Below are 25,173 nucleotides of genomic sequence, written 5' to 3' on the forward strand. Positions count from 1 at the left end.
ATGATTTCCCAGTACATCCTGTCAACTCTGTGTCTCTCTTTTAGATCATAAGCTGCTCAGAGCAGGGGCTGCCATATGTTGTCTCTAGTCAGTACCAAGCCAACTGTCAGTGGTTGAAAATTAATACTAAGGAGTCTTGAGGGTGATTTCTTTGGATTATGTAACTAGATCGATATAAAAGCATTGCCTGTCGATTTCATCTACCGTTCTATGCAGTGCTGTTGTAGCCATGTTGGTCCCAAGATATTAGAGCGACAAGGTGGGTGAAATAATCTAATTAAAGATATTGTCTCACTCCCCTCTTCTCTCTATTTCATCTACCCTCAGTACCACATGAGAAGAAGTAAGGGGCCATATTCTGTCTTCAGTGGGGCTACACAGTTGTAAATGAAGTCATGAGACAGCTATAACTTCTTGGTAGTGATATTTACTCACCATCTCTGTTGGTTGAAGTTTTCTGGTACAGAGTATGTGGTCACTTTTGGGGTTGAAATACCCATGATTTGGAAGGAACCAATGCATCATGGATTTGTTTGATAGCATCAGGGCACTACACAACTGCTTAAACATAGTAAAATATGTAGATGGCATCAGAGACATTCTGGAAGCTTCAAGCAGCAAAGGAGAAAAGTGTTTAGCTGCAGGAAGGAATTAGATTTTCACCTTTTTTATCAATCAGCTGACAGAGGACATAAAATCATCACTGGTAAAGTTGGCAGATGAGATTAAAAATTGGGGAGTGGTAAAGAATGGAGAGGACAGCTCACTGATTCAGAGTGACCTAGATCACTTGGTAAACTGGGCGCAAACAGGTGCATTTAAATACGGCTGAATGTAAATGTCTGCATCTAGGCACAAAGAATTTAGGCCATACATAACATGCTGGGGGATGCTGTTCTGGGAAGCAATGACTCTGAAAAAGATTTTGGGGGTCTTGATGAATAATCAGCTGAACACGAACTCATGCTGTGGCCAAAAAAGCTAAAGCTGGGATGCATAAAAAGGGGAATCTCAAGTCGGAGTACAGTGGTTATTTTACCTCTAAATCTGGCACTTGTGTGACTACCGTTGGAATACTGTGTCCAGTTCTAGTGCCCACAATTCAAAAAGGCTGTTGATAAATTGGAGAAGATATTGACAGAAGAGCCACAGTGATTAAAGGATTAGAAAACATGCCTTCCAGTGGTAGAATCAAGGAACTAAATCTATTTGGTTTAACATGAAAAGTAAAAGGGTGTGTGATGGAGTTTACCTACCCCGCATTGGTTCAGCAGGGGTTAATCATACATTGTGGGCGGAGGAGGCCATGCCCCCCCCCCCCCGCATCTCTGCTGGGCATGCTTCAGCTGGAACCAGGATATAAAAGAGAGCCGCTCAGCTCAGGCTGAGATGACTGCTGAAGGGAGCAGAGGTGCATTGCAGGCTCCTGCAGAGAGACTGCCAGTGCTCCAGGATTCAGAGGCCAGCTGGACTGTGGCTGCAACCGACCCCCAGCCACCCAGTGCCAGAGATGGAGGAGAGACCACAGAATCCCGGAGACTACCAGCTGCTGAAGAACGGGTGGGAAGTAGCCTAAGTGGATTAAGCATTGATCCAGTTGAGGTACCGGGCTTTGACTCGGCATGTTGGGGAAGGATCCCCGCTGAGCTGGAGGCAGATACCCCTGCGGCAAGACAGGGCTCTGGGCTGGGACCTGTGGAATAGGTAGGAGCCAGTGGAGAAGGACTGGCCACTAGGCAACACTTCCCTGCCGCAAAAGGTGGTTCTATTGACTCTGGCCACTAGGCCACATTGCCCTGCTGCCAAGGGCGGTTCCATTGACTCTGGCCACTAGGCCGCACTGCCACACCCAGAAGGGCAGCCCTAGTGACTCGCGCTGTTGGGCCGTGGACCCTCACCGAAGGGCTGCTGCACTGATCCCGACCATTAGGCTACGCTGCCCTAGGAGCCAGGACTGCTGCGGTGGCTAGGGAGACTAGGCCAGTTGGGCCGCCCCAGATCTACTTCAATTCCTCCACAACCTGGTACCACCCTGACAGGGTGGACCTATCCTGTGACAGGGTGACTTAATGACAGTCTATAATATCTTACACGAGGGATTCATGTTTTATAATGGGCTCTTCAGTCTAGCAGAGAAAGGTGTAACTTGATCCAATGGCTAGAAACTGAAGCGAGACACATTCAGACTGGAAATACGGCGTACATTTTTAATGGTGAGATAATTAACCATTAGAACCATTTACCAAGGGCCGAGGTGGATTCTCCCTCACTGACAGTTTTTATATCGAGATTGGGATGTTTTTCTAAAAGCTCTGCTCTGGGATTTATTCTGGGCAAGGTCTATGGCTTGTGTTGTACCGGAGGTCAGACTAGATGATGGCAATAATCCGTTCCAGCCTTGGAATCTAGGAATCCCCTGAAGCTGCTTCAATCACTACATATTGCTCCTGTGTGTGCCACCATCTGACTTTCACCCTCTGTTGCAGAGTCTGAGCCAGCTCTTGGAGGTCTCTTTTGAATATAAGATCCCTCTACCTAAAAGGAAGTTTCAAGCCATCTGCAGTGCTCTGCACAACCAGGTGAGGGGTGGTTTTGCTTGGATCCCTTGAGCTTAGGCACAGCAGAGCTGAAGCATATTAACAATAAAAATCTATCGAATGATAGTGCAGAGCCGGGGCACCTCCTCATGCCTTACTGATTTCTGCAGGCTCAGGAGTAAGCAGGTAGCGGTCTCATTTTCTTAGCTAATATCCAGATCAGTTTGTAAAGCAATTTCACCATAAGCCGATTATCAGGGGAGTCAGAGTTGTATAGTAAAAACTGTGGCTGTGTCTTGATTAGATCAGCTCTGCTGCTCAAAACCCTTTAGCTTCTCTGATCTAATGTATTGGTCATTGTGTTTGATTCTTGCTGTGCATTCAGTACCATCTACCTGGGGTTCAGACCTCGAGTTGGACAAGTAGGAAGTGGAAGCTTAGAAATTAATTGAACATTTTCTTTTCAATTGCTTCTGATTAGTTTTTCTTTGACCATTTCCCTTCTTCCCACAGATCTGTTCTCAAGCTAAGCCGCTCAGCACGGAAAATCACACAGAGCTGCTCTATTGTGTAGTTCTGCTAGGTAAGGGGAAGAGACTCTGAGTTGCACAGTGGTTTCCTTGTAACTTCTTTTGTCAGGTATGGTAAGAATAAGAGTTCTGTTGTCAGTGAGGACGTGATTTGTTCCCTTGCAGCCCGTTCTTCTCCTGATGATCTGATAGCATTTCTGCACTCGCAGCTGGAGATTGAGAATGAGGCTGTTCGTGTGGCCTCTTTGAATCTGCTCAGAGCTATTGTTGGTGCCGACTGTAAGTAACACAGGAGCAACTGTGCCAGCTGCCCTCTTGGCCGACATGCTGAGGGTTAAGTTGGGGACATCCAGAGCAGGGCCGGCTTTAGGAAGTGCGGGGTCTGATTCGTGGGACTTGTACTCACTGGGCAGCGCTCCGAGTCTTTGGCAGTGGGTCCTTCATTCGCTCCGAGTCTTCGGCGGCACTTCAGCAGTGGCTCCTTCATGTGCCGCCGAAGAGCCGGAGGGAGTGAAGGACCCGCCGCTAAAGTGCCGCCAAAGACCCCGAGCGCCACTGGGTGAGTAAAAATTAAAAAGGCCACTGGGCACAGGGCCCTGTTAGGCGTGGAGTGCAGGGCCCTCTTAGGCACAGGAGAATCGGGGGAATCGGCCTAAAGCCAGCCCTGATCCAGAGCTAAAAGCATGAGCTACTATAGATTGAGCTAAAGAACCAAGGCTTTGTAGGCACAGCAGGGCTGTAACAGACTCATCGCCTCTGCAAATGGGGCATAGAGGCTCTATAACACACAGTCACCAGGGGTTTGGATCTCCACTAAGGGACCAAATGCTGCCCTAAGTTACCCCCCTATGGCCACCCAGAAATCAACAGGTTCAACTAAGTGCTGAATGTAGCCCAAGGTATTTTTCAACTTCAAATACAGAAGTTAACTTGGGGCTAATGCATGTTAACAATAATCAGATACAAATAAAATAGGACTCCAGATTCGATATTCGTCAGTATTATACACTATAGATTCTGAGTTCTGTTCTACTGGTGTAAACACAGATTAACTTCAGTGACCTCAGTCTATCTAACTCTTTTATAAGATTTCCATCATGGTAGTATAATGGCACTCGTTATAGAAGTGGAATTACTTTAGACTTACACTGGTGTAACTGAGACCAGAGTCTGGTCCTATGTTTTTCCCACTGATTCTGTAGATGAGAGAAGCTCGGTACTATTCTTAAATAGGGACCTTTGAAATCCAGGATTAATTCCAATGTGGAAAGTAAGTGAGTGGAACAAAGAAGTACGGTACACCTCTCCTTATCTTTCAGTGCCCGAGACAAGAGTTAAAAAGTTTCTGATTGTGAAGGCAGTGAAATCCACTCTCAGTGATCAGAATGCTAAGGTAAGACTGTGTGTGGAGCAGTGAAATATTTCAGTTTTTTTCAATGGTATGGGATGAATGGATATCTGGGTGGAGCTTTCATTCAGATCCAGGGGAGAGACTGCAGACTAGAGAAGGCATGTCATTCTCCTGCCTGTGTTAAATGTAGCCATGTTTATAATCCAAGGAGATAAACTCAAAAGCATAAGGACTCTCCTATCCTATCTCCTATTTCAGGCAGAAGGGATAACAAGAACTCTTGTGTGTAATCTCTACCCTTGCAGGTGAGGAAGGCAGTTCTTCATTTCATCAGGAGGCTGCTCAGTTCAGGAAGTGTGGAGAATTGTGCAGCATGGGATATGGTAGCATATGTTTTCCACGAGTTCAGTGTGTCCACCAGCAAACTGGTAAGGAGAGTTCTTAACACTTAGGACTCGGTCCTACCACACTTGCATGCTGATTGCTCCTTTTGCCTTCCGTGGGAGTTTTGACTCAAGGACAGCTGGACTGAATGATTAGAGCCAGAATCTGATCAGTTATATTGGTGTAAAGTCAAGGTAACTCCACTGACTTTAGTGGCGTTACTCTGGATTTATACTAGTGTAACAGAGATCAGAATCTCACACTGGGTATTTACATCTAACAGAGTTATCTAGGTTACTCAAACCTCTGATGAGACATTGAAAATTCTGAAAACACCATTTTTCAGTGAAATGTTCTTGTACAAGGAAGCACATCTTTTTGTTTTCAATAGACTCTCCAGAGAACATAATGATGCCCAATTCTGTGGCTGTTGAAGCATACATAAACTATCAGCAAAACACCGAGGTTATGCAGGCTGCATCCCAGACTGTCAGGAGCCTGGAAAAGCTTGCTGCCTATTTCCCTCACTACATACTCTACTCTACATGTACTAATTTAAAAATATCTTCAATCCGTATTTCTATCCATGGACACAGCCAGGGGCTCCAGACACTTTGTGCTCCATGACTGGATCCATGATAAGTATTAACATAAACAGTTCAACTTTACAGTAAGTTGTTGAAGATCTTAGCTCTGCCTGGCCCCTTTTCTACAAAGTTGGAGCATGTGGCAATACTCTCAAGGGCCTTTTTTTTACACCCACACGCACCCCATCTTAAAGAAGGCTGCTTTTTCTCATCAGGCCAGTTTTGCTCTCCTTTAAACTGAAATCAGTAGAGTCAATCAATATTTAATCTGGTGTAAGTAAGAGCAGAATTAGGCCCATTGGTAGAATCACACTCACTACACACAGAATGACCAAGCTGGTTGGGTCATCAGAACAAACAGAGTGGATCCCCCTGGTTCTGCATATTTATTTCCATTGGGCAGAGACTGAATATTTTTCCTCAGAGATAAAAAGATGAAACAGTTTTTCAAATTTAAAAATGTTTAACACTGTTGGGGAAACTCTTTTGTGTTCAGTGAATCATTGCCTTCATTTTAGGGTTTTCCTAAGCCTGGGATCTGACCCACCAGTTAGGAGTTTCTATTATGCTCTTCCCTTCAGACGTTTGTGCACTTCCGGTGCAATATAAAAGCAGGCATAGGTCAATGTTCAAGATGGCTTTGTAAGAGAAGGACACTGATTCTATAGCCAGTGTCTTGCTACTAGCTCATAAGTTCTATATAGCTATCTCACAGCAGGGTACAACACTTCTCACCCAGGCTATTGAGGAAGAAAGGACTATCCAAACCCTGTGCATTGACATCCTGCAATGTCTGGACACCTCAGTCAGTGGAATGACCCAAGTAAGTGACCTGTTGCTAAGGCTTCTTGAAATAGGGACATTCTTCCTTACGTTCCTTGTACCTCTCCACAAGGAAGCTTTTTGCACAGTCAGCATAATGGAGGAACAGCATGTCAAATTCATATCAGGGATGGTGTGACCCCTTCATCATGGAGTATGTGGTTCACATTAGAGAAAAGATGTAAAGCAACTTAACTGGAAGGAATCATGTTGCAGAGATCTTCCCTTAATTCTTTCCACTGTCTGAACTCCCCCTTCTGAAATTTAGATTTGGTGATCCTGGATTTGAACAGATACTGGGGCTGGAACTGTGCCTTCTATAGGTCTGTAAAGTTCTGGGTGAGTTTATGGTGCTATCTAAATAGCTCCATAATGCTCTAATGCAGGGAAAGAGGATTCATCTCTGAGTGAGAGCCAAATTGCTCACCAAACAAGGCAGTGTATTTAAAAGACAGAGTGAGGGGGCACCAGACAGATAGAGTGAGATGATGGGGATGAGGTGATAGGTTAGGGAAGGGTCAGTGAGGAATAAAAGGAGAAGCTACATGACAGGGATTCAGACAGCAGGATACTGGAGGTGGGGGAATGGAAATAGCTATGTACTGAACAGTCTCGCTCTTCTCTGCAGGTGTTATGGCCAAGGCTTCTGGAGTATGTGGTGCCAGCTCAGTACACTGGTACTTTGAAGCCTCTCTGCAGATGCCTTAGGGAACTGGCTGAGAAAAAGAAGCAGGAAGGAGAAGAAGCTGCTTGCCTCGACTACAGTGGACCAGGTTTATAACAGAAACTCTTTCATTTATTCTCTCCAGGCCCTATGAAATGAACAGATTCAGTCTGCTCCAGTTCTCTCGTCTGAAATCAGGAGGCTAAAATGAATGAGGGATGGTCTTGTCATTACAACATGGCCATGGGAGGGAGCTAGGAAATGTGGGTTCTCTTCCCAGCTTGCCACCAAAATTCTGATGTGACCTTGGGGAAATCACTTGATCTTTCTCTCTCAGCTTCCCCACTTGTGAAATGAAGGAGTAATTAATGCCAACCTCATAGAGGTGCTGTGAGGCGGAATTTATTCCTGTTTGTAAAGCATTTTGAGATGCTCAGACTGAAAGCACTATGGAAATGCAAATTATTATCAGCTGTATTCAACATTGGTGGGCACGTTGGAAATGGATAGGTGAATAACATCAGCAGGACTCTCTGCAAAGCCTGGCATCATTAATGCTATTCTGTTTCTTTCCCTAGTGAAACTCCCTACACCCCAGGGGCTGCTGGCGCGACTCCTGGTGAGTAGACCATGAGAATAGGTTTTCTGCAAAATGTGAAGTGGGACAGTTAACTATAAAAATCGGTTTTATAGCTAGATGCTTATAGACAGGCTGAGGAATGTGTATGATTGGGTCTCTCTCTCTCCACCCTCTCCTGAGACACACTGTTCTGTATCCTCGTACTAGCTAGAATGCTTGCTTCTTCAGGAAGACACTGTAGTAGAAGCAAAAACTCTATTGTACAGTCTCCACAATGAGAGAGTCTGAACTATTCCCTCCTTCAGGAACAAACTGGTGTTGTGCTGACAAAACTTAGGCTGTTCTTTCTCTCTCATTGACAGGTAGTAGCCTCATCCCCTTATGAAAGAGAAGGACATGGATATGCTGCCTTGCAATTACTGAAGGCCCTGCACGAAACTATCCATGCAGCAGTGGGTGAGATGTGGGTAGTAAAGATCCCACCTCTGCTGCAGTACATTGAAGGTAAAGTGCTAGTTAGGAGGAGTGCGGTCCATGGAGAATAGAAGGGAAGCCACAAAATGCAGCTTCCTATTGACATGTGTTGTGCCATTCCTGTTGCAGTACATGAGAACAGTGGGGAATTGAAGTTGGGGTTCTAGGCCCTCACTTTTCCTTCACCTGGATAACTGGGAACCATTGGGGTAAATCCAGAGTTGAACCACTCAGGCCAATTCAGTCAGGGCAGAATCAGGCCAGGAAGGTTTCAGCTGAATGGAAATTATACAGCAGTTCCCCCCACACCTTTGCTAGGTTATTAGTTGGGAAGGCGAATACCCATGAAGCTGGAGGTTAGTGAAATATTTTGGGGTTACATATATAGTCTGATTTTGCAAACTAAATTTTTCTGAAAATTAAACCCCATGTTTACTTTCAAGGGCGATTCAATTAAAAAACCCAGAGTTTTCTTTCTGTAAGGAAACCTGAGCCATAAAAGCTAGGTTGGCCAAGTGGCTGCCCTATGTAGAATCTAGGTATTGTGGGCCTAATAATGTCTTTCACCAATTTTACAGTGGTATGAATCTATTGACCTCCTCGGTCAGTGTAGGCTGCGTCTATACTATGGGGTTATGCCAGCAGAGCTCCAATGACGTAGCTGTGCCAGTGTAGTCTCTGTGGAGTATGACAGACCTTACGTGGAGCACAAACCCGATACGTTTCTGATGAACGTCGGACCCCACAATGTTCAAGTGGGTTTGATATTCAAAAAAAGATTTAAGAAATGAGCTGTATCTTCCCTAGTTGTTGTTGCTGTACAGAGTCCCCAGTACTACATTGTGCCGACATTAGAGAAGGGTAGGTTAGAGCTGGACATTCAGAATCCGGGCCAGATTCTCAGTTGATGTAAATCAGTATAATTCCATTGACTTCAGTGAAGCTACACCGATTTACATCAAGTTAGGATCGAGTCCAGAATCTCTTATTATGCGGGAAAAGTTTGTATTCACATTAAACCCAGTCCTCTGATGTGCTAAACCGTTTTGTGAGGTGCTCAGCACCCTCAGCTCCCATGAAAGTCAACAGGAATTGGAGTGCTCAGCATCTCACTCCTGGTGGGTTGACTGACCCTGAATAAAAATGCCAGCAGGGTACATAACATGATACTTTCTGTTGGTCCAACAAAGAACGTTGGCGTAGGTCCCATTTAGCCTTGAAAGCCCAGGTATGTTACAGCTTGGCAGACCAGGGGTTTTATAAGGACAGATTGCAAAGGTAGGGTGACCAGATGTCCCGATTTTATAGGGATAGTCCCGATTTTGGGGTCTTTTTCTTATATAGACTCTTATTAACCCCCCACCCCCTGTCCCGATGTTTCACATTTGCTGTAAGGTCACCCCATGCAAAGGAGATACCTGGGGCGACTCTTTTTGCTAACCTAGGTGACACTATTGTTTTGCCTCCTGCTTTATAGGAAACACAGAGAATTCCCTGGACCATGAACGGTGGGAGCACATGCTGCTTCAGGTACAAGATGGCTTTCAGATGTATTGTCACAGCCCTCCCTCCCCCCTCCAAATGTACCAGCTGGGGAAAAAATTAATGATAAATTATTCATTAGAAGCAGAGCTGGTCAAACCATTTCATTTGCAACTTTTGTTCAGTGAAAAATGGCCTTTTTTATTTTCATGGGACATTTTCAAATTTTTCAGTTTTGTTTTTTGTAAAAAAAAAAAACAACCCCAACCCAAATAGAAAATGTTTAGTTTTTTTAAACTGAAGTTGATTTTTTGGGGGGTTTTTTCCAGGTGCTTTCCTGTTTGTCTCCTCCCCCCTCTGGCTTTTTCAGTCACAAAGTGGAAGAGGGGGAAAAAGGCATGGGGACGAGGGATAAAGGGAAGGAAAGGGGGAAAACAAAGAATTGAATAATGGTCATTTTTGATTTTGAAAAGCAAAATATTTTTGTTTCTTTCACTTTTCATTTGTGTGGTGAAAAATCCCACTTGTTTTGTGAAATGGACTTACTATTGTTCAACCAGCTCTAGTTATAAATAACTCTGTATTACCTCTGGGAACAACACAAAACTTAACCAGAAAACCAGCATGCTAATGGTGCTAGTGCATCACTGGGGGACATCTAAAGGATTCTTTTTTTCTATTTGCCACTCAAAAGAAAATTTGCTCTGAGAAACCCAACAAGGAAAAGAGACAAGACAAGGTTTGGTGACTGTATCTCATGGAGAAGCCTTTCTGGTCAGAAAGAGCTCTTTACAACCTCGTGTAAATCCAGACAAGGAACATTTTTATGGCGAGCGCTGAAAATGAAAGGAAAGGACCTAGTGACAAATAAGCCCCAGAAGGTTTGGAGTTCCATTTGGGGTTGGATTACACTCTAGAATTTCCCATTCCAGATGCAGCCTCATTTGAAATTCTTTGGGCTAAAAAATCAAATAAGATTAGGTTCTCTTGTGAGGTTTTTGATATTTCCTGGCTGCTGTTCAAAATTCGGGCCTGAAACAGCAAAGTGCTGAGAGTTACTAACCTCTCGCTGACTTCAATGAGAGTTGAGAATGTGACCCTGGATCCTTTTGGGTACCCAGTGGCAGAGGCCACAGGAGTGCATAAGATTACCAGGGTTCCCTGGATCTGATCTCTATATAATCAAAGGGTGTCATGTAAAGACTTTACTGGATACCTGTGCCACACAGATCATCATAATCATTGCACAGTGACTGGATGGATAATATATAAGGCGTTATGGTTGTATACTGAAGTTTATGCTTTTAAGGTCTGTGAGTTAGGGCTGGTCACCAGAAAGCGATCAACAAGTTTCTTTCGGGCAGGAGATGCTTATCTGCCTGAATGGCTGTATGTAGATGAGTAATTATTCACAGTGGATGCTAATCAATAGAGCAACATTCTAATCAAGTGATTGCCAAGTCTCCAGAGGAGATTCGATACAAGAAAAACAAACAAACAATAGGGGGTACCCTGTTTACAAGCGAAGACAATGGATGCTTGGAACTATATCTGGAGGTCCAGAGGTATCCTGCATCAGGTATCCTTCGCCTATTGGACGAACTGCCAGCTGGCTTGTCTCATGAATGGAGGATCACGTTTGGTCTGGGTGTTTCATGCTGGGAGAGAGATTTGGGGGAGCTGTCCTTTGTGAGACAGGGGAATGTTTGGTTATCTAAGTTTAAGCTCTAGAAGTGTGTTATGATTTTATTTTTATGTAGCCATTTGTTTACATTAATTTTACTTGCTGCTTCTCAAATCTCTGATCTTTGTGAATTAGACTCTACTTGTTTTCACTATAAATGTACCTAAGTGAAGTATAGTTGTTTTCACTCTAAACGTATCTAAGTGTGTTAAATGGAGCGATGATGCTGAGGTAACACCGGTGACAGGTGTGTAGCAAACCTATGAATTCTGTGAGTGTCCAGTGGAACAGGGGCTGGACATTCTGGGGCTGCACAGAGGGCTCGGCGGTTGGACTGTACCGATGGCTTACCTGTAGAAGGACAGTGGAGCTGGATGGGGTGAGAAGGGTGTGCTTGTGTTTCCTGTGGCTGGCAGAGTCAGGAGCTGACACCTGGCAGGCACAGAGAAGGCTTCCTCATGCTAAGGGCAGGTGGTAGTGAGGTACCTCACAACCCTGGGTACTCTCGGGAGGTGTCATAAAGGGTCCACAGCACTTCAGAGAAGGTTCCTGGTCCTTCGTAGTCCAGGGTTCTTTGTTCAAAATTTATTAGACCTATTCTCCATCCACTATAAAATCACTCCTCAATGGTCAGATTTCTTGGCTCCATCTCATTCTCCAATTCACTGTCTATCTGGGTTTGGAGACTGAGAGGAATCATCAGGCAAAGGTTTAAGAACAACAGGCAGAGGAAGTCTGGGTTGTTGATGTTTACAGTTCTCAATAGGGAAATAATCTTCCCATGACACCTGAATATTGGAAAGTTTACAACAGAGAACAAGGAAGAAAACAAACAAACCCTACAACAACCCACAAATTCTTGCAATTAACCATCTGCTTTACCTCTTGTTTTACACTCAGTTCCTAAGAACATCTCTGGAGACGATAGACAACAGTGCCTGGAGCAGCCAGCTAAGCCTTGAGTTGAGCCAGCAGATGGCCGGCTATGCCAGCCCTTCCAAAGAGAAGGTTTGTTATCTGTTAAGGCTTAGTTTCTAGTTAATTTCCCTTGAAATTCTGATTGGGGGGCTGCATAAGGCTTCTCTCAAGGCTTCATTACTTTATATTTTATTCTGCATATAAAATTTGTTTTTACTTGTTCCCTGCTCTCTTGCCCCCAGCCCGCCCTTCCAATATTTGCTTGGACAGGCTGCTTGTCTGTACTGCATTGTTGGTTCTCTGGCTGGGCTAGATGATGGGATGTTTCTGCAGTATGGATGCTTGGACTTGGCTATCTTGTTTCTTCCTGAATGTTGCTGAGCTGGGTCTGTACTGACAGGCACGTTGTGTTACCGATATCTCAGTGCTGGTCTCTTTCTTTCAGAGTTTCCTGTATAAGGCGCTAGGAAAGTCCTTAGCAGTTTGTCAGGACCTGGTCCACGTTAAATCACAGATTCATAAATTTCTGACAACAACAGATTATATGGAAGCCCCTGAGACAGAGGTGAGGACTCTGTCCCTCTCCCCACTTTACCAAGTAATCCCTGAATGCTCCCTGTGGGGCTCAGCTCTGAGTTGGCCTGGGACAGATGCCATTTTGCTTCATATCCTCATTGCTATTTCACTCAGCCCCCCGCTCCCCATGTGTCTCAGGCCTCATTGGCACTTTATACCACTTCAGGTGAAAGGAATGGAGTCGTGGGGTCTATCAGGCACCTGGTTAGATCCTAACCAGTATTTTTCTTGGGTGACAGGGAGTCATTTCCGTCCTCGCATTCTCTGCTGAGAGCCACTTGGACCTCACCTTGAACGCACTTCAGGAGTTTGGGGCTGCAATCAGCAAGGTTAAGATTTCTGGGCTCATCGACCGTCTGAAGGTAAAGGAGCCAGGGGGTTCTCTCAAACTTCCTCTCCCTCTAAAGCAGGGGCAGCAACCCTGCGGTAGTGTCTGCTCTGGTCTGCTAGCATTGTCCCCCAATGTATGCATTCTGCGTGATGCCTGCAGTTAAGCAGGGAGGAGCACAATCTGGAGCTGGGGTTCTCTCAAATGATTTTTATCGTCTAATGTCTCATGGCTTGAGCGCTCCTCCCATGCACAATGTGTGGGAACTACATCAGTTGCTTGCATGGAAAAACATTTAAGGTATTTGTAGATGTTTTTTAATCCCGGTTAGTAGCTGGAAAGGAGAAGGTGTTGCAAGCAACATTTGGCTAACCAACCTGCTGTAGGTAGACCACCAGTGGTCTACTAATGACAATTATGGAACCTCTGATTTAGAGCAGTGGTTCTCAACCTTTCCAGATTAGTGTACCCCTTTCAGGAGTCTGATTTCTCTTTTGTACCCCAAATTTCACCTCACTTAAAAACTACTTCCTTACAAAATCAGGCATAAAATTATTAAAAAGTGGCACAGCACATTATTACTGAAAAATTGCTTATTTTCTCATTTTTACCATATAATTATAAACTAAATCAACTGGAATATAAATATTGTATTTGCATTTCAGAGTGTAGTATATAGAGTAGTATAAAGAAGCCATTGTATGAAATTTTGGTTAGTAACTTTGCAAGTGCTTTCTTTGTAGTCTGCTGTAAAACTAGGCAAATATCTAGATGAGTTGATATACCCCCTGGAAAACCTCTGCAGACCCTCAGGGGTACACAAGTACTCCTGGTTGAAAACCACTGATCTAGAGGATAGAGCAGGAGACTAGGCCTCTGGGCTTCCATTGCTGGCTCTGCATTTACTCACTGTGCAGCCTTAGGCAAGACATTTAGCGCCTGATCTTGTACCCACCAGTGTCAAGGACTAAGCTCCCGTGCACTTCACTGCTGTAGGTTCAGCATTTTAGGCTCTCTGTGTCAGAGTTACCCATGGGAATGATGGAGATACTAATAACTCCCTACCACACACAGTTATTATATTGCTTAAATACTGTTTGCAAGTGGTTTGAGATCTTTGGCTGAAAAGAGCTTTGCAAGTGCAAGCTGCCATTGCTACTGTGAGCAATTCCTCGGTCAGCAGTAGATCAGAATTCCAAGGCAAAACGAATCAGAAGAACTTGTCTCTAGTGACGTTTCCGATTGTCTAGGACTACCACCATGGGAAAAGAGGCAAGACTCGCAGCACCCTGATGCTGACATACAGCAACGTGGCTGTCCATGCTCCAAAAGAGCAGCTTCTCTCCCGAGTAGAGGCAGACATCACAGGGAACATCCTTCACCATTACAGAGCCAGTTGTCGGGTAAGAGCTTTTGCTGTGATAAGTGTTAGGGGCATTACCCTGAAGTGATAGCATTGCCTCTGAGTTTATAGAGAGAGGGCTTGTATTTTCTAAAACTCTCCTTTGAGCAATAATTTGTCAAATAACTCATATTTAAAACTGTAATGGACGGAGCGTGAGCTGTCACATGTTGTAGCATTTTTGTTGCTCTTCTTTGTATTTTCTCTAGTTTCTCTATATTCTTCTGAAATTCTGTAGACCACAGCTACACAGTAATTCAGATGCAGTCAGACTCAGGCTATTCAGAATAACACTCTAACTCCCCTAATATGTATGTGTATCTAGCTCTATCTTTCGCTACCCAAGAGAGACTAGTGGTAGCTTGTATTTAGTTGATTTGCTGTCACTCTGTTTCTTGGACTCACTACTTCCCTTATCTCTTATCTGTCTTCTTGTTTGTCTGTGTGCTCCTTATTTCTGTTCCCTAGGTGTCTGACTGCTGACTCTCATCTTAGAGCAACCTCTCCACGTCACTTTGCCATTCAATTCTGCCCTGTCTGACTGAGACTCTCACTTAGGCATTGTCAAAAACAGTTGAACCAAACTGAGATCTTCCAGTAGTTCACAAATGCAAATATTACATAGTATGGCCCCTGATATTGACCTCTACAAAACACCCCCTCTGGATACATTTCCTGCCTTTTGGAAGATTTAACAATAGTGATTTCTCTCTGCTCCATATTCAACAGCCAGGACATTTTGAGGATGTGTGTTATGGGGGACTATGTACATTGCTAAGAGCTGTTTTGCATTTTGTTTTTCAGGTGCTGGGCATCACTCTTACGAACAAGGTAAATTCTAAATAATCTGCCCTCAGCTCTTGCATTTTCTATACACAAGTTGCTTGTTTAAATTGCACAGAGCTTGATCTCCTTGCTACATCAAGCAGGAGTCCTGGCTGCTCTGGTGTAAGTGGACCTGGATTTATTTGATGAACCTGGGTTTTCTCTTCTTCTGAGGTGGGTGCAGAGCCGGGGTCCTCTGCCTTCTGGGGTCTGTGGACACCTCTCTCCTCTCCTGAGGCTAGATTTAATTCCTGATCTTTATCTTCTGGACTCTAGTTCTTCTCTCAGTTTCTCATCCACATCCTCTTGTTTCTCCTTCTGGATTATGTAGGACATGTACCTAAAATTAATCCTCATCCAGAATGTCATGGAGATTAGCTGTGCCATCTTGGAGACCGGAGACTCCCAGGAGTTCGAATTCTCTTACAAACAGGAGCTCCTTGGCTACATGCTGGTGAGTGATTAGGAGCTTTGAGGACTGAAATACAAAGGAGTTTGTTGTAATGCAATAAGACTGGTTTTCCAGGGAGATGTTATTTTAGGCATTGGCTGTGACTGTACTACTGCAGTCTCATGAGCTACCTGCATGTCACCCGAATGCTGGGTCCACTCTGAGCTCGGCAGAGATGCTGACATATTGTGGGCTGTAACTGGAAGGAATGGCTTGTGTCTGGTGAGTTATCTTTCGGTCCTCCGTATAGCCTGCAGATGGCCCTACGGTCCATTTCAGAGGCAGAGAGCCTGCTGAGTACGGTGTCTGTTTGTCACAGGTCTGGCATATGGCCCTATTTCAGGGTGTGAGAGGAAGACCTCTCTGCCTTTCAAATCCATTTCCCATTTTTTATGTCCCTATTAATGCATTTCAGGACTTCATTAAAAAGGAACCACTGGATTCCCTGGCATCTCCAGTTCGCTACAAGGCAATTCTTGCCATTGAACATCTGAGGTAGGCTATTTTCTGCCACATTTCCTGGCACTGTGATGACTTCTTATTTGTTAATTCATGAGTGTCAGGTTGGGAGCAGTCTGATGCCTGCAGGGTTTGGCTCACATGCTGCTCACCAGCAGAACTTTCATTCTTGAGGGTTTGAATGTGTCCATTTGGAGGTTTGTGCTTGAAAGACACAAGATTGCAGGTTGTGGGCCATGCAGTACAATGGAGGAGAGTTCAGATGGGGAGGGAGGTGTCTGGCTAGCTGGCAGGGGGAAGGAAGCTTGTGGGTTTCTCTAAAAAGGGGACTTGAAGCTTTAGCTTTACTTCTAGATGAGCCAATACTTAATAGAGGTGCAAGGAGGTGCTCAGCTGCAAAGTGAAGGGTTGTTTGCATTTGGGGTTCTAGACTGGGGCAATCTCTAGTCATTGGACCCATTTCTTGTACTTGGAGGTGGTACTGAGTCTAATGCATGACTTTTCTCCCTATCTTTCTTCTGCCAGCAAACTCAAACCATCTTTGACCTTGGAGGATAACTGTGAGCTCCTTGATCAGTGTTTCAAAAGTTTATTTCCCCTTCCTCCCTTGGAGAAGATGAAAGAGGAAAGTGAGACAGCAAAGGATGCTCTGCATATACAGGTACGTGAGAACAATTCTCCTCTGGCACCATCCACTGTATTTCTGCCCAGCAGGCACTGGGTGATGGCAGTCACACATGGCCTCCCTGGCAAGGTTATGGTTAGCTTTCCCCAGCCCACACACACAGATGATCTGTGCTGAGCCTCACTCCTTCTCTTCTGGTTTCAGTCACTGTACGTAGGGTCCTTGGAAGCCCTTGGCAAGCTAATGAAGACTTTGCTGGAGGACGAACCAACCGCAGACTGGTTCCTGGAAATGTTTGAAGTGAGTAGACCATTGAACCGTGGTGGAGATTGTTTCTTGTGTTACAGCAGGGAAGAGTCAGAGATTTAGGGGGTCAAGCTTCAGTTGTGGAGGAATTTTCCACAACGGAGTGAATTTTAGGGAGAAAGCACCAAATTCTTCCTGGGATAAGCGGGCATGTGCCCCACTGAAATCCACGGAAGCTATGCCATTTTATGCCAGAGCTGGATTGGGATCAAGTTCTTACAATGGAGTTGACATTACTTGGACCGGCAAGAAAATCACCACTGCAGTAGCCAAATCCAAGAGAACAGTTGAAACTGATCACTTCTTCGAAGAAGAATTCATTACTATTGAGTTAAGCCCTGTGTATGGAAACTCATTCAGAGGAGACTTCCTGTTCCTCAGACATGAACAGAATATCTTGAAGAGCTGAGGGGTGGGCAGTTTGTTGCACCTTCAGTATAAAAATGAAGTTATAAAAGGAGCTGGGCTGGGGGGACTTCTCTGCTCTTATTCAAATTAATAAAAAGAAATGCTCCTCTCTGTCATTTTGCCACTCGATGTGGGAGAAGTTGCCCAGGAATCAGACCACAGCAGCAGACATCAAACAGCATGCAAAGTGCTAGACACCTCCCATCAGACAGTCAACAGCAGACATCACATACACAGGCCCAGATTCATCTCTCATGTACCTCCTTTGGCTTCAATCACCAGAGGTGAATCTGGTCCCTGGGACTTGTATATCTAAGGGGCTCTTCCATTAGACATGTGATTCCTTTGCTACATGGAGGTCAGATGCTTTGGAGAGGGATTTTAGTGACAATTAAACCTGTTTAAGAGGAACTTTTGGGAGGGATTTTCTGGTACTAACTCTGTCCATTCCCCTGCTCTACCAACAGCTACTAAGGACATGGTTCAGTTCAGGGAAGGAGTGGGAGAGAGAAAGGGCCTTGCAGGCCAGCACCCAGCTGCTGACTGCCTATCAAGAGACAGTTAATAGCACAGTGAGTATAGCCTTACTATTCCTTGAGCTGAGTTCCCTGCTTATATCAGATCTGACACTCAACGCAAATGCATGACAAACTCTTCCAGGGCAGCAGCTGGGATCTCAAGGTGACTAAAATCCCTCTGCTTCCATAAGAGAGAGGTTTACACAACAATGCCATGACCACACTCCGGGCAGACTGCAAAAAGTAGAGGGCAGCCAATCCCCCAAACTGATGGCTTATTCTATAATTAGATTCACCAAGTCAACAACAAAAGAGCTTCCACCCTAGTTAACAAGATGCCAAATGCAGCCCCCTTTTGGCATTCCAGACCTTGGCTCCCATCTAAACATCCATATCGTGGAAGCAGGGGGAGGGATAGCTCAGTGGTTTGAGCATTGGTCTGCTAAACCCAGGGTTGTGAGTTCAATCCTTGAGGAGGCCATTTAGGGAAGTGGGGTAAAAATCTGTCTGGGGATTGGTCCTACTTTGAATAGGGGGTTGGACTAGATGACATCCTGAGGTCCTTTCCAACCCTAATATAGTGAGGGGTTACTGAAAACCTGATTCACATATGTGAGGTTCATTGATCATAAAGGACCAGATGCTTATCCCCAGGTCAATGTGAATCTCAGGTCTTTCCCAAATATCATGTTGTCAGCCAGTCCTTAATAACGAAATCTAAGATTTATTGTTAAAAGAAAGAAGAGAGTTACACATGGTTAAAAGATCAATATCCATACAAGTGACTTTCAATGTTCATAGTTCAGGATCACAACAGTGATGGAATAAACTGCTGGTTTGTAAAAGTCTCTCTGGAATCATCCCAACAGATCAGAATCCAAAGGCAGCTCAGATGTAAAGTCTGTTAGTTTTTTCCATGCATTTTCCAGGTTATTCCAAATGATTATGTGGAAAATCTCTGTCCTATGACTTACACTTTCCCTGTTCAAAGTTTAAGCAGACTAGAGATGATAGGATCAGGCCCAAGCCTTCTCTTTTATAGCTATTCTAGCAGGCTGACAAGCCTACCTCACAGAAATTGTCACAGAAGGACCTTCCCCCAATGCAGATCGCCTGTTGTACTTTGCTTTGAAGATAATCTTCTATTTCCTGTGCATACACAGTAAACTAGTTAAATTCATTCACATAAGCTAATTAGCCGTTCTTCCATTAAAACACAGATAGTTAAGCTGAAGATAATTATTGGTTTCCTGAAGTGTCTTACATCTTTGATTTTCAGGTTAACTGAAGACCTTGCATATATAATTAAGGCAATTAAGATATGAAAGGGAATTAGCATCTACAAGCTAATTTGGTTACATTGTGAAACTTCTAACCGGGTATAGATAAACACAGACAAATACACTTAGCAACTAGTGTTCATTTTTGAATGAGTTGCTGATTGCTAGTCTAATACATCACTTTGAAATTCACATGCAAGTGAACTGTCTATTTCCTCATGTTAAAATATCCTCACACCTTCTATGGGTCATCTCGATTATCACTTCAAAGGTTTTTTTCTCTCTCCTGCTGATGATAGCTCATCTCAATTGATTGGCCTCTTACAGTTGGTATGGCTACTCCCACCTCTTCATGTTCTCTGTATGTATAAATATCTTCTTTCTGTGTGTTCCAGTCTATGCATCCGATGAAGTAGGCTGTAGTCTACGAAAGCTTATGCTCAAATAAATTCGTTAGTCTCTAAGGTGCCACAAGTACTCCTGTTCTTTTTGCGGATACAGACTAACACGGCTGCTTCTCTGAAACCTGTCTTGATACAGTAGAAGCGCCTTTTGTTAAGTTATTATGGGTCATACACAGGTTGACTGGTCTGCCAGTGTCACAAATGCATTCTTGGTTCTTATGCTCCCAGGATGCTAAAGCTGAATTTCTATTTAATCAGCTAAGAACATAAAACATAAGAGTGGCTATCCTGGATCCCCCAGGAGAATGGTTCATCTAGCCCAGTATCCTGTCTTCTGACAGTGGTGGCTGCCAGATGCTTCAGAGGGAATGAACAGAACAAGGCAATTGTCAAGTGAACCATCCCCCATTGGACAGTCCCAGCCCCAGCTTCTGGCAGTCAGAGGCTTAGGGACCCCCAGATCATGGGGTTGCATTCCTGACCATGTTAGCTAATAGCCATTGATGGACCTATCCTCCGTGAACTCATCTAATTCTTTTTTGAACCCAGTTATACTTTTGGCCTTCACAACATCTCCCTGGCAATGAGTTTCACAGGTTGACTGCATTGTGTGAAGAAATGCTTCCTTTTGTTTGTTTTAAACCTGCTGCCTATTAATTTCATTGGGTGAGCCCTTGTTTCTGTTTCAGAACAGCAGCCGTGTTAGTCTGTATCCGCAAAAAGAACAGGAGTACTTGTGGCACCTTAGAGACTAACACATTTATTAGAGCATAAGCTTTCGTGGACTACAACCCACTTCTTCGGATGCATATAGACATGCATATAGATGTCTAATAAATTTGTTAGTCTCTAAGGTGCCACAAATACTCCTGTTCCTTGTTTCTGTGTTATGTGAAGGGCTAAATAACACTTCCTTAATGACTTTCTCTACAACAGTCATGATTTTATAGTTCTCTATCATAGTCCCTCTTAGTCGTCTCTTTTCCAAGATGAAAAGTCCCTGTCTTTTTAATCTCTCCTTGTATGAGAAGTTGTCCCATACGCCTAATCATTTTTGTTGCTCTTCTCTGTATTTCTTCCAATTCTAACATATCTTTTTTGAGATGAGATGACCAAAACTGCACGCAGTATTCAAGGTGTGGGGGTACTGTAGATTTATACAGTGTCATAATGATATTTACTGTCTTATTATCTATCCCCTTCCTGATGGTAACTAACATGTTGTTTCAGAGTAACAGCCGTGTTAGTCTGTATCCGCAAAAAGAAGAACAGGAGTACTTGTGGCACCTTAGAGACTAACAAATTTATTAGAGCATAAGCTTTCGTGGACTACAGCCCACTTCTTCGGATGCATATAGAATGGAACATATAATGAGGAGATATATATACACACATACAGAGAGCATAAACAGGTGGGAGTTGTCTTACCAACTCTGAGAGGCCAATTAATTAAGAGAAAAAAAAAAAAAAAAAACTTTTGAAGTGATAATCAAGCTAGCCGAGTACAGACAGTTTGATAAGAAGTGTGAGAGTACTTTCAAGGGGAGATAGAGTCAACGTTTGTAATGGCTCAGCCATTCCCAGTCCTTATTCAAACCGGAGTTGATTGTGTCTAGTTTGCATATCAATTCTAGCTCTGCAGTCTCTCTTTGGAGTCTGTTTTTGAAGTTTTTCTGTTGTAATATAGCCACCCGCAGGTCTGTCACTGAATGACCAGACAGGTTAAAGTGTTCTCCCACTGGTTTTTGAGTATTTTGATTCCTGATGTCAGATTTGTGTCCATTAATTCTTTTGCGTAGAGACTGTCCGGTTTGGCCAATGTACATGGCAGAGGGGCATTGCTGGCACATGATGGCATATATCACATTGGTAGATGTGCAGGTGAACGAGCCCCTGATGGTATGGCTGATGTGATTAGGTCCTATGATGATGTCACTTGAATAGATATGTGGACAGAGTTGGCATCGGGGTTTGTTACAAGGATAGGTTCCCGGGTTAGTGGTTTTGTTCAGTGATGTGTGGTTGCTGGTGAGTATTTGCTTTAGGTTGGGGGGTTGTCTGTAAGCGAGGACAGGTCTGTCTCCCAAGATCTGTGAGAGTAAAGGATCATCTTTCAGGATAGGTTGTAGATCTCTGATGATGTGCTGGAGAGGTTTTAGTTGGGGGCTGAAGGTGACAGCTAGTGGTGTTCTGTTATTTTCTTTGTTGGGCCTGTCTTGTAGGAGGTGACTTCTGGGTACTCGTCTGGCTCTGTCAATCTGTTTTTTCACTTCAGCAGGTGGGTATTGTAGTTTTAAGAATGCTTGATAGAGATCTTGTAGGTGCTTGTCTCTATCCGAGGGATTGGAGCAAATGCGGTTATATCTTAGAGCTTGGCTGTAGACAATGGATTGTGTGGTGTGTCCTGGATGGAAGCTGGAGGCATGTAGGTAAGTGTAGCGGTCAGTAGGTTTCCGGTATAGGGTGGTATTGATGTGACCATCGCTTATTAGCACAGTAGTGTCCAGGAAATGGACCGCTTGTGTGGATTGATCTAGGCTGAGGTTGATGGTGGGATGGAAATTATTGAAATCATGGTGAAATTCCTCAAGGGCTTCTTTTCCATGGGTCCAGATGATGAAGATGTCATCAATGTAGCGCAAGTAGAGTAGGGGCGTTAGGGGACGAGAGCTAAGGAAGCGTTGTTCTAAGTCAGCCATAAAAATGTTGGCATATTGTGGGGCCATGCGGGTACCCATAGCAGTGCCGCTGACTTGAAGGTATATATTGTCCCCAAATGTGAAATAGTTGTGGGTGAGGACAAAATCACAAAGTTCAGCCACCAGGTTAGCTGTGACATTATCAGGGCTACTGTTCCTGATAGCTTGTAGTCCATCTTTGTGTGGAATATTGGTGTAGAGGGCTTCTACGTCCATAGTGGCCAGGATGGTGTTTTCTGGAAGATCACCGATGGATTGTAGTTTCCTCAGGAAGTCAGTGGTGTCTCGAAGATAGCTGGGAGTGCTGGTAGCGTAGGGTCTTAGGACAGAGTCTACATAACCAGACAAGCCTGATGTTAGGGTGCCAATGCCTGAGATGATGGGGCGTCCAGGATATCCAGGTTTATGGATCTTGGGTAGCAAATAGAATACCCCTGGTCGGGGTTCTAGGCATGTGTCTGTACGGATTTGTTCCTGTGCTTTGTCAGGGAGTTTTTTTAGCAGATGGTGTAGTTTCTTTAGGTAATCCTCAGTGGAATCAGAGGATAATGGCCTGTAGAATGTGGTGTTAGAGAGCTGTCTAGCAGCCTCCTGGTCATATTCCAATTTATTCATGATGACGACAGCACCTCCTTTGTCAGCCTTTTTGATTATGATGTCAGGGTTGTTTCTGAGGCTGTAGATGGCGTTGTGTTCAGCATGGCTGAGGTTATGTGGCAAGTGATGTTGCTTTTCCACAATTTCAGCCTTTGCACGTCGACGGAAGCAATCTATGTAGAAATCCAGTCTGTTGTTTCGACCGTCCGGAGGAGTCCATGCAGAATCCTTTTTTTTGTAGTGCTGGTAGGGAGGATTCTGTGGGTTAGTATGCTGTTCAGAGGTATGTTGGAAATATTCTTTGAGTCGGAGACGTCGAAAGTAGGATTCTAGGTCACCGCAGAACTGTATCATATTCATGGGTCTGGAGGGACAAAAGGAGAGGCCCCGAGATAGGACAGACTCTTCTGCTGGGCTAAGAGTATAGCTGGAAAGATTAACAATATTGCTGGGTGGGTTAAGGGAACTACTGTTGTGGCTGCTTGTGGCATGTAGCAGTTTAGATAGTTTAGTGTCCTTTTTCCTTTGTAGAGAGGCAAAGTTTGTCTTGTAGATGGCTTGTCTAGTTTTTGTAAAGTCTATCCATGAGGAAGTTTGTGTGGAAGGTTGTTTTTTCATGAGAGTATCCAGTTCTGAGAGCTCAGTCTTAATCTTTCCCTGTTTGCTGTATAGGATGCTGATCAGGTGGTTTCGCAGTTTCTTTGAGAGTGTGTGACACAGTCTCTCAGCATAGTCTGTGTGATATGTAGAGTGTAATGGATTTTTTACCTTTAGTCCTTTTGGTATGATGTCCGTCTGTTTGCATTTGGAAAGGAAGATGATGTCTGTCTGTATCTGTACGAGTTTTTTCATGAGGTTGATGGATTTCCATTCCATACGGCTAAATGCAGTGCCTTGCATAATGAAAAGTTTCAGAGTAACAGCCGTGTTAGTCTGTATCCGCAAAAAGAAGAACAGGAGTACTTGTGGCACCTTAGAGACTAACAAATTTATTAGAGCATAAGCTTTCGTGGACTACAGCCCACTTCTTCGGATGCATATAGAATGGAACATATAATGAGGAGATATATATACACACATACAGAGAGCATAAACAGGTGGGAGTTGTCTTACCAACTCTGAGAGGCCAATTAATTAAGAGAAAAAAAAAAAAAAAAAAAAAAAACTTTTGAAGTGATAATCAAGCTAGCCGAGTACAGACAGTTTGATAAGAAGTGTGAGAGTACTTACAAGGGGAGATAGAGTCAACGTTTGTAATGGCTCAGCCATTCCCAGTCCTTATTCAAACCGGAGTTGATTGTGTCTAGTTTGCATATCAATTCTAGCTCTGCAGTCTCTCTTTGGAGTCTGTTTTTGAAGTTTTTCTGTTGTAATATAGCCACCCGCAGGTCTGTCACTGAATGACCAGACAGGTTAAAGTGTTCTCCCACTGGTTTTTGAGTATTTTGATTCCTGATGTCAGATTTGTGTCCATTAATTCTTTTGCGTAGAGACTGTCCGGTTTGGCCAATGTACATGGCAGAGGGGCATTGCTGGCACATGATGGCATATATCACATTGGTAGATGTGCAGGTGAACGAGCCCCTGATGGTATGGCTGATGTGATTAGGTCCTATGATGATGTCACTTGAATAGATATGTGGACAGAGTTGGCATCGGGGTTTGTTACAAGGATAGGTTCCCGGGTTAGTGGTTTTGTTCAGTGATGTGTGGTTGCTGGTGAGTATTTGCTTTAGGTTGGGGGGTTGTCTGTAAGCGAGGACAGGTCTGTCTCCCAAGATCTGTGAGAGTAAAGGATCATCTTTCAGGATAGGTTGTAGATCTCTGATGATGCGCTGGAGAGGTTTTAGTTGGGGGCTGAAGGTGACAGCTAGTGGTGTTCTGTTATTTTCTTTGTTGGGCCTGTCTTGTAGGAGGTGACTTCTGGGTACTCGTCTGGCTCTGTCAATCTGTTTTTTCACTTCAGCAGGTGGGTATTGTAGTTTTAAGAATGCTTGATAGAGATCTTGTAGGTGCTTGTCTCTATCCGAGGGATTGGAGCAAATGCGGTTATATCTTAGAGCTTGGCTGTAGACAATGGATCGTGTGGTGTGTCCTGGATGGAAGCTGGAGGCATGTAGGTAAGTGTAGCGGTCAGTAGGTTTCCGGTATAGGGTGGTATTGATGTGACCATCGCTTATTAGCACAGTAGTGTCCAGGAAATGGACCGCTTGTGTGGATTGATCTAGGCTGAGGTTGATGGTGGGATGGAAATTATTGAAATCATGGTGAAATTCCTCAAG

The 25,173-nt window shown here is 44.1% G+C and overlaps 1 protein-coding gene across 1 annotated transcript in view; it reads left to right on the forward strand.

Moving 5' to 3' along the window:
- Positions 1-4,798: 4,798 nt before the first annotated feature.
- The window catches only part of LOC128827988 (maestro heat-like repeat-containing protein family member 2B), a 54,552-nt gene continuing 34,177 nt past the window's right edge, over positions 4,799-25,173 (forward strand). The window contains exons 1-16 of the mRNA XM_054012254.1: positions 4,799-4,846; positions 6,129-6,212; positions 6,840-6,984; positions 7,454-7,494; positions 7,818-7,959; positions 9,407-9,459; positions 11,996-12,103; positions 12,459-12,578; positions 12,829-12,951; positions 14,168-14,320; positions 15,124-15,150; positions 15,476-15,598; positions 16,011-16,090; positions 16,580-16,715; positions 16,884-16,979; positions 17,861-17,965. Coding sequence (XP_053868229.1) covers positions 4,799-4,846; positions 6,129-6,212; positions 6,840-6,984; positions 7,454-7,494; positions 7,818-7,959; positions 9,407-9,459; positions 11,996-12,103; positions 12,459-12,578; positions 12,829-12,951; positions 14,168-14,320; positions 15,124-15,150; positions 15,476-15,598; positions 16,011-16,090; positions 16,580-16,715; positions 16,884-16,979; positions 17,861-17,965 — 1,584 coding nt within the window. The remainder of the gene's footprint in view (positions 4,847-6,128; positions 6,213-6,839; positions 6,985-7,453; positions 7,495-7,817; positions 7,960-9,406; positions 9,460-11,995; positions 12,104-12,458; positions 12,579-12,828; positions 12,952-14,167; positions 14,321-15,123; positions 15,151-15,475; positions 15,599-16,010; positions 16,091-16,579; positions 16,716-16,883; positions 16,980-17,860; positions 17,966-25,173) is intronic.

The sequence above is a fragment of the Malaclemys terrapin genome, chromosome 23, assembly GCF_027887155.1.
Source record: "Malaclemys terrapin pileata isolate rMalTer1 chromosome 23, rMalTer1.hap1, whole genome shotgun sequence".
In the NCBI taxonomy this organism is placed as follows: domain Eukaryota; kingdom Metazoa; phylum Chordata; order Testudines; family Emydidae; genus Malaclemys; species Malaclemys terrapin.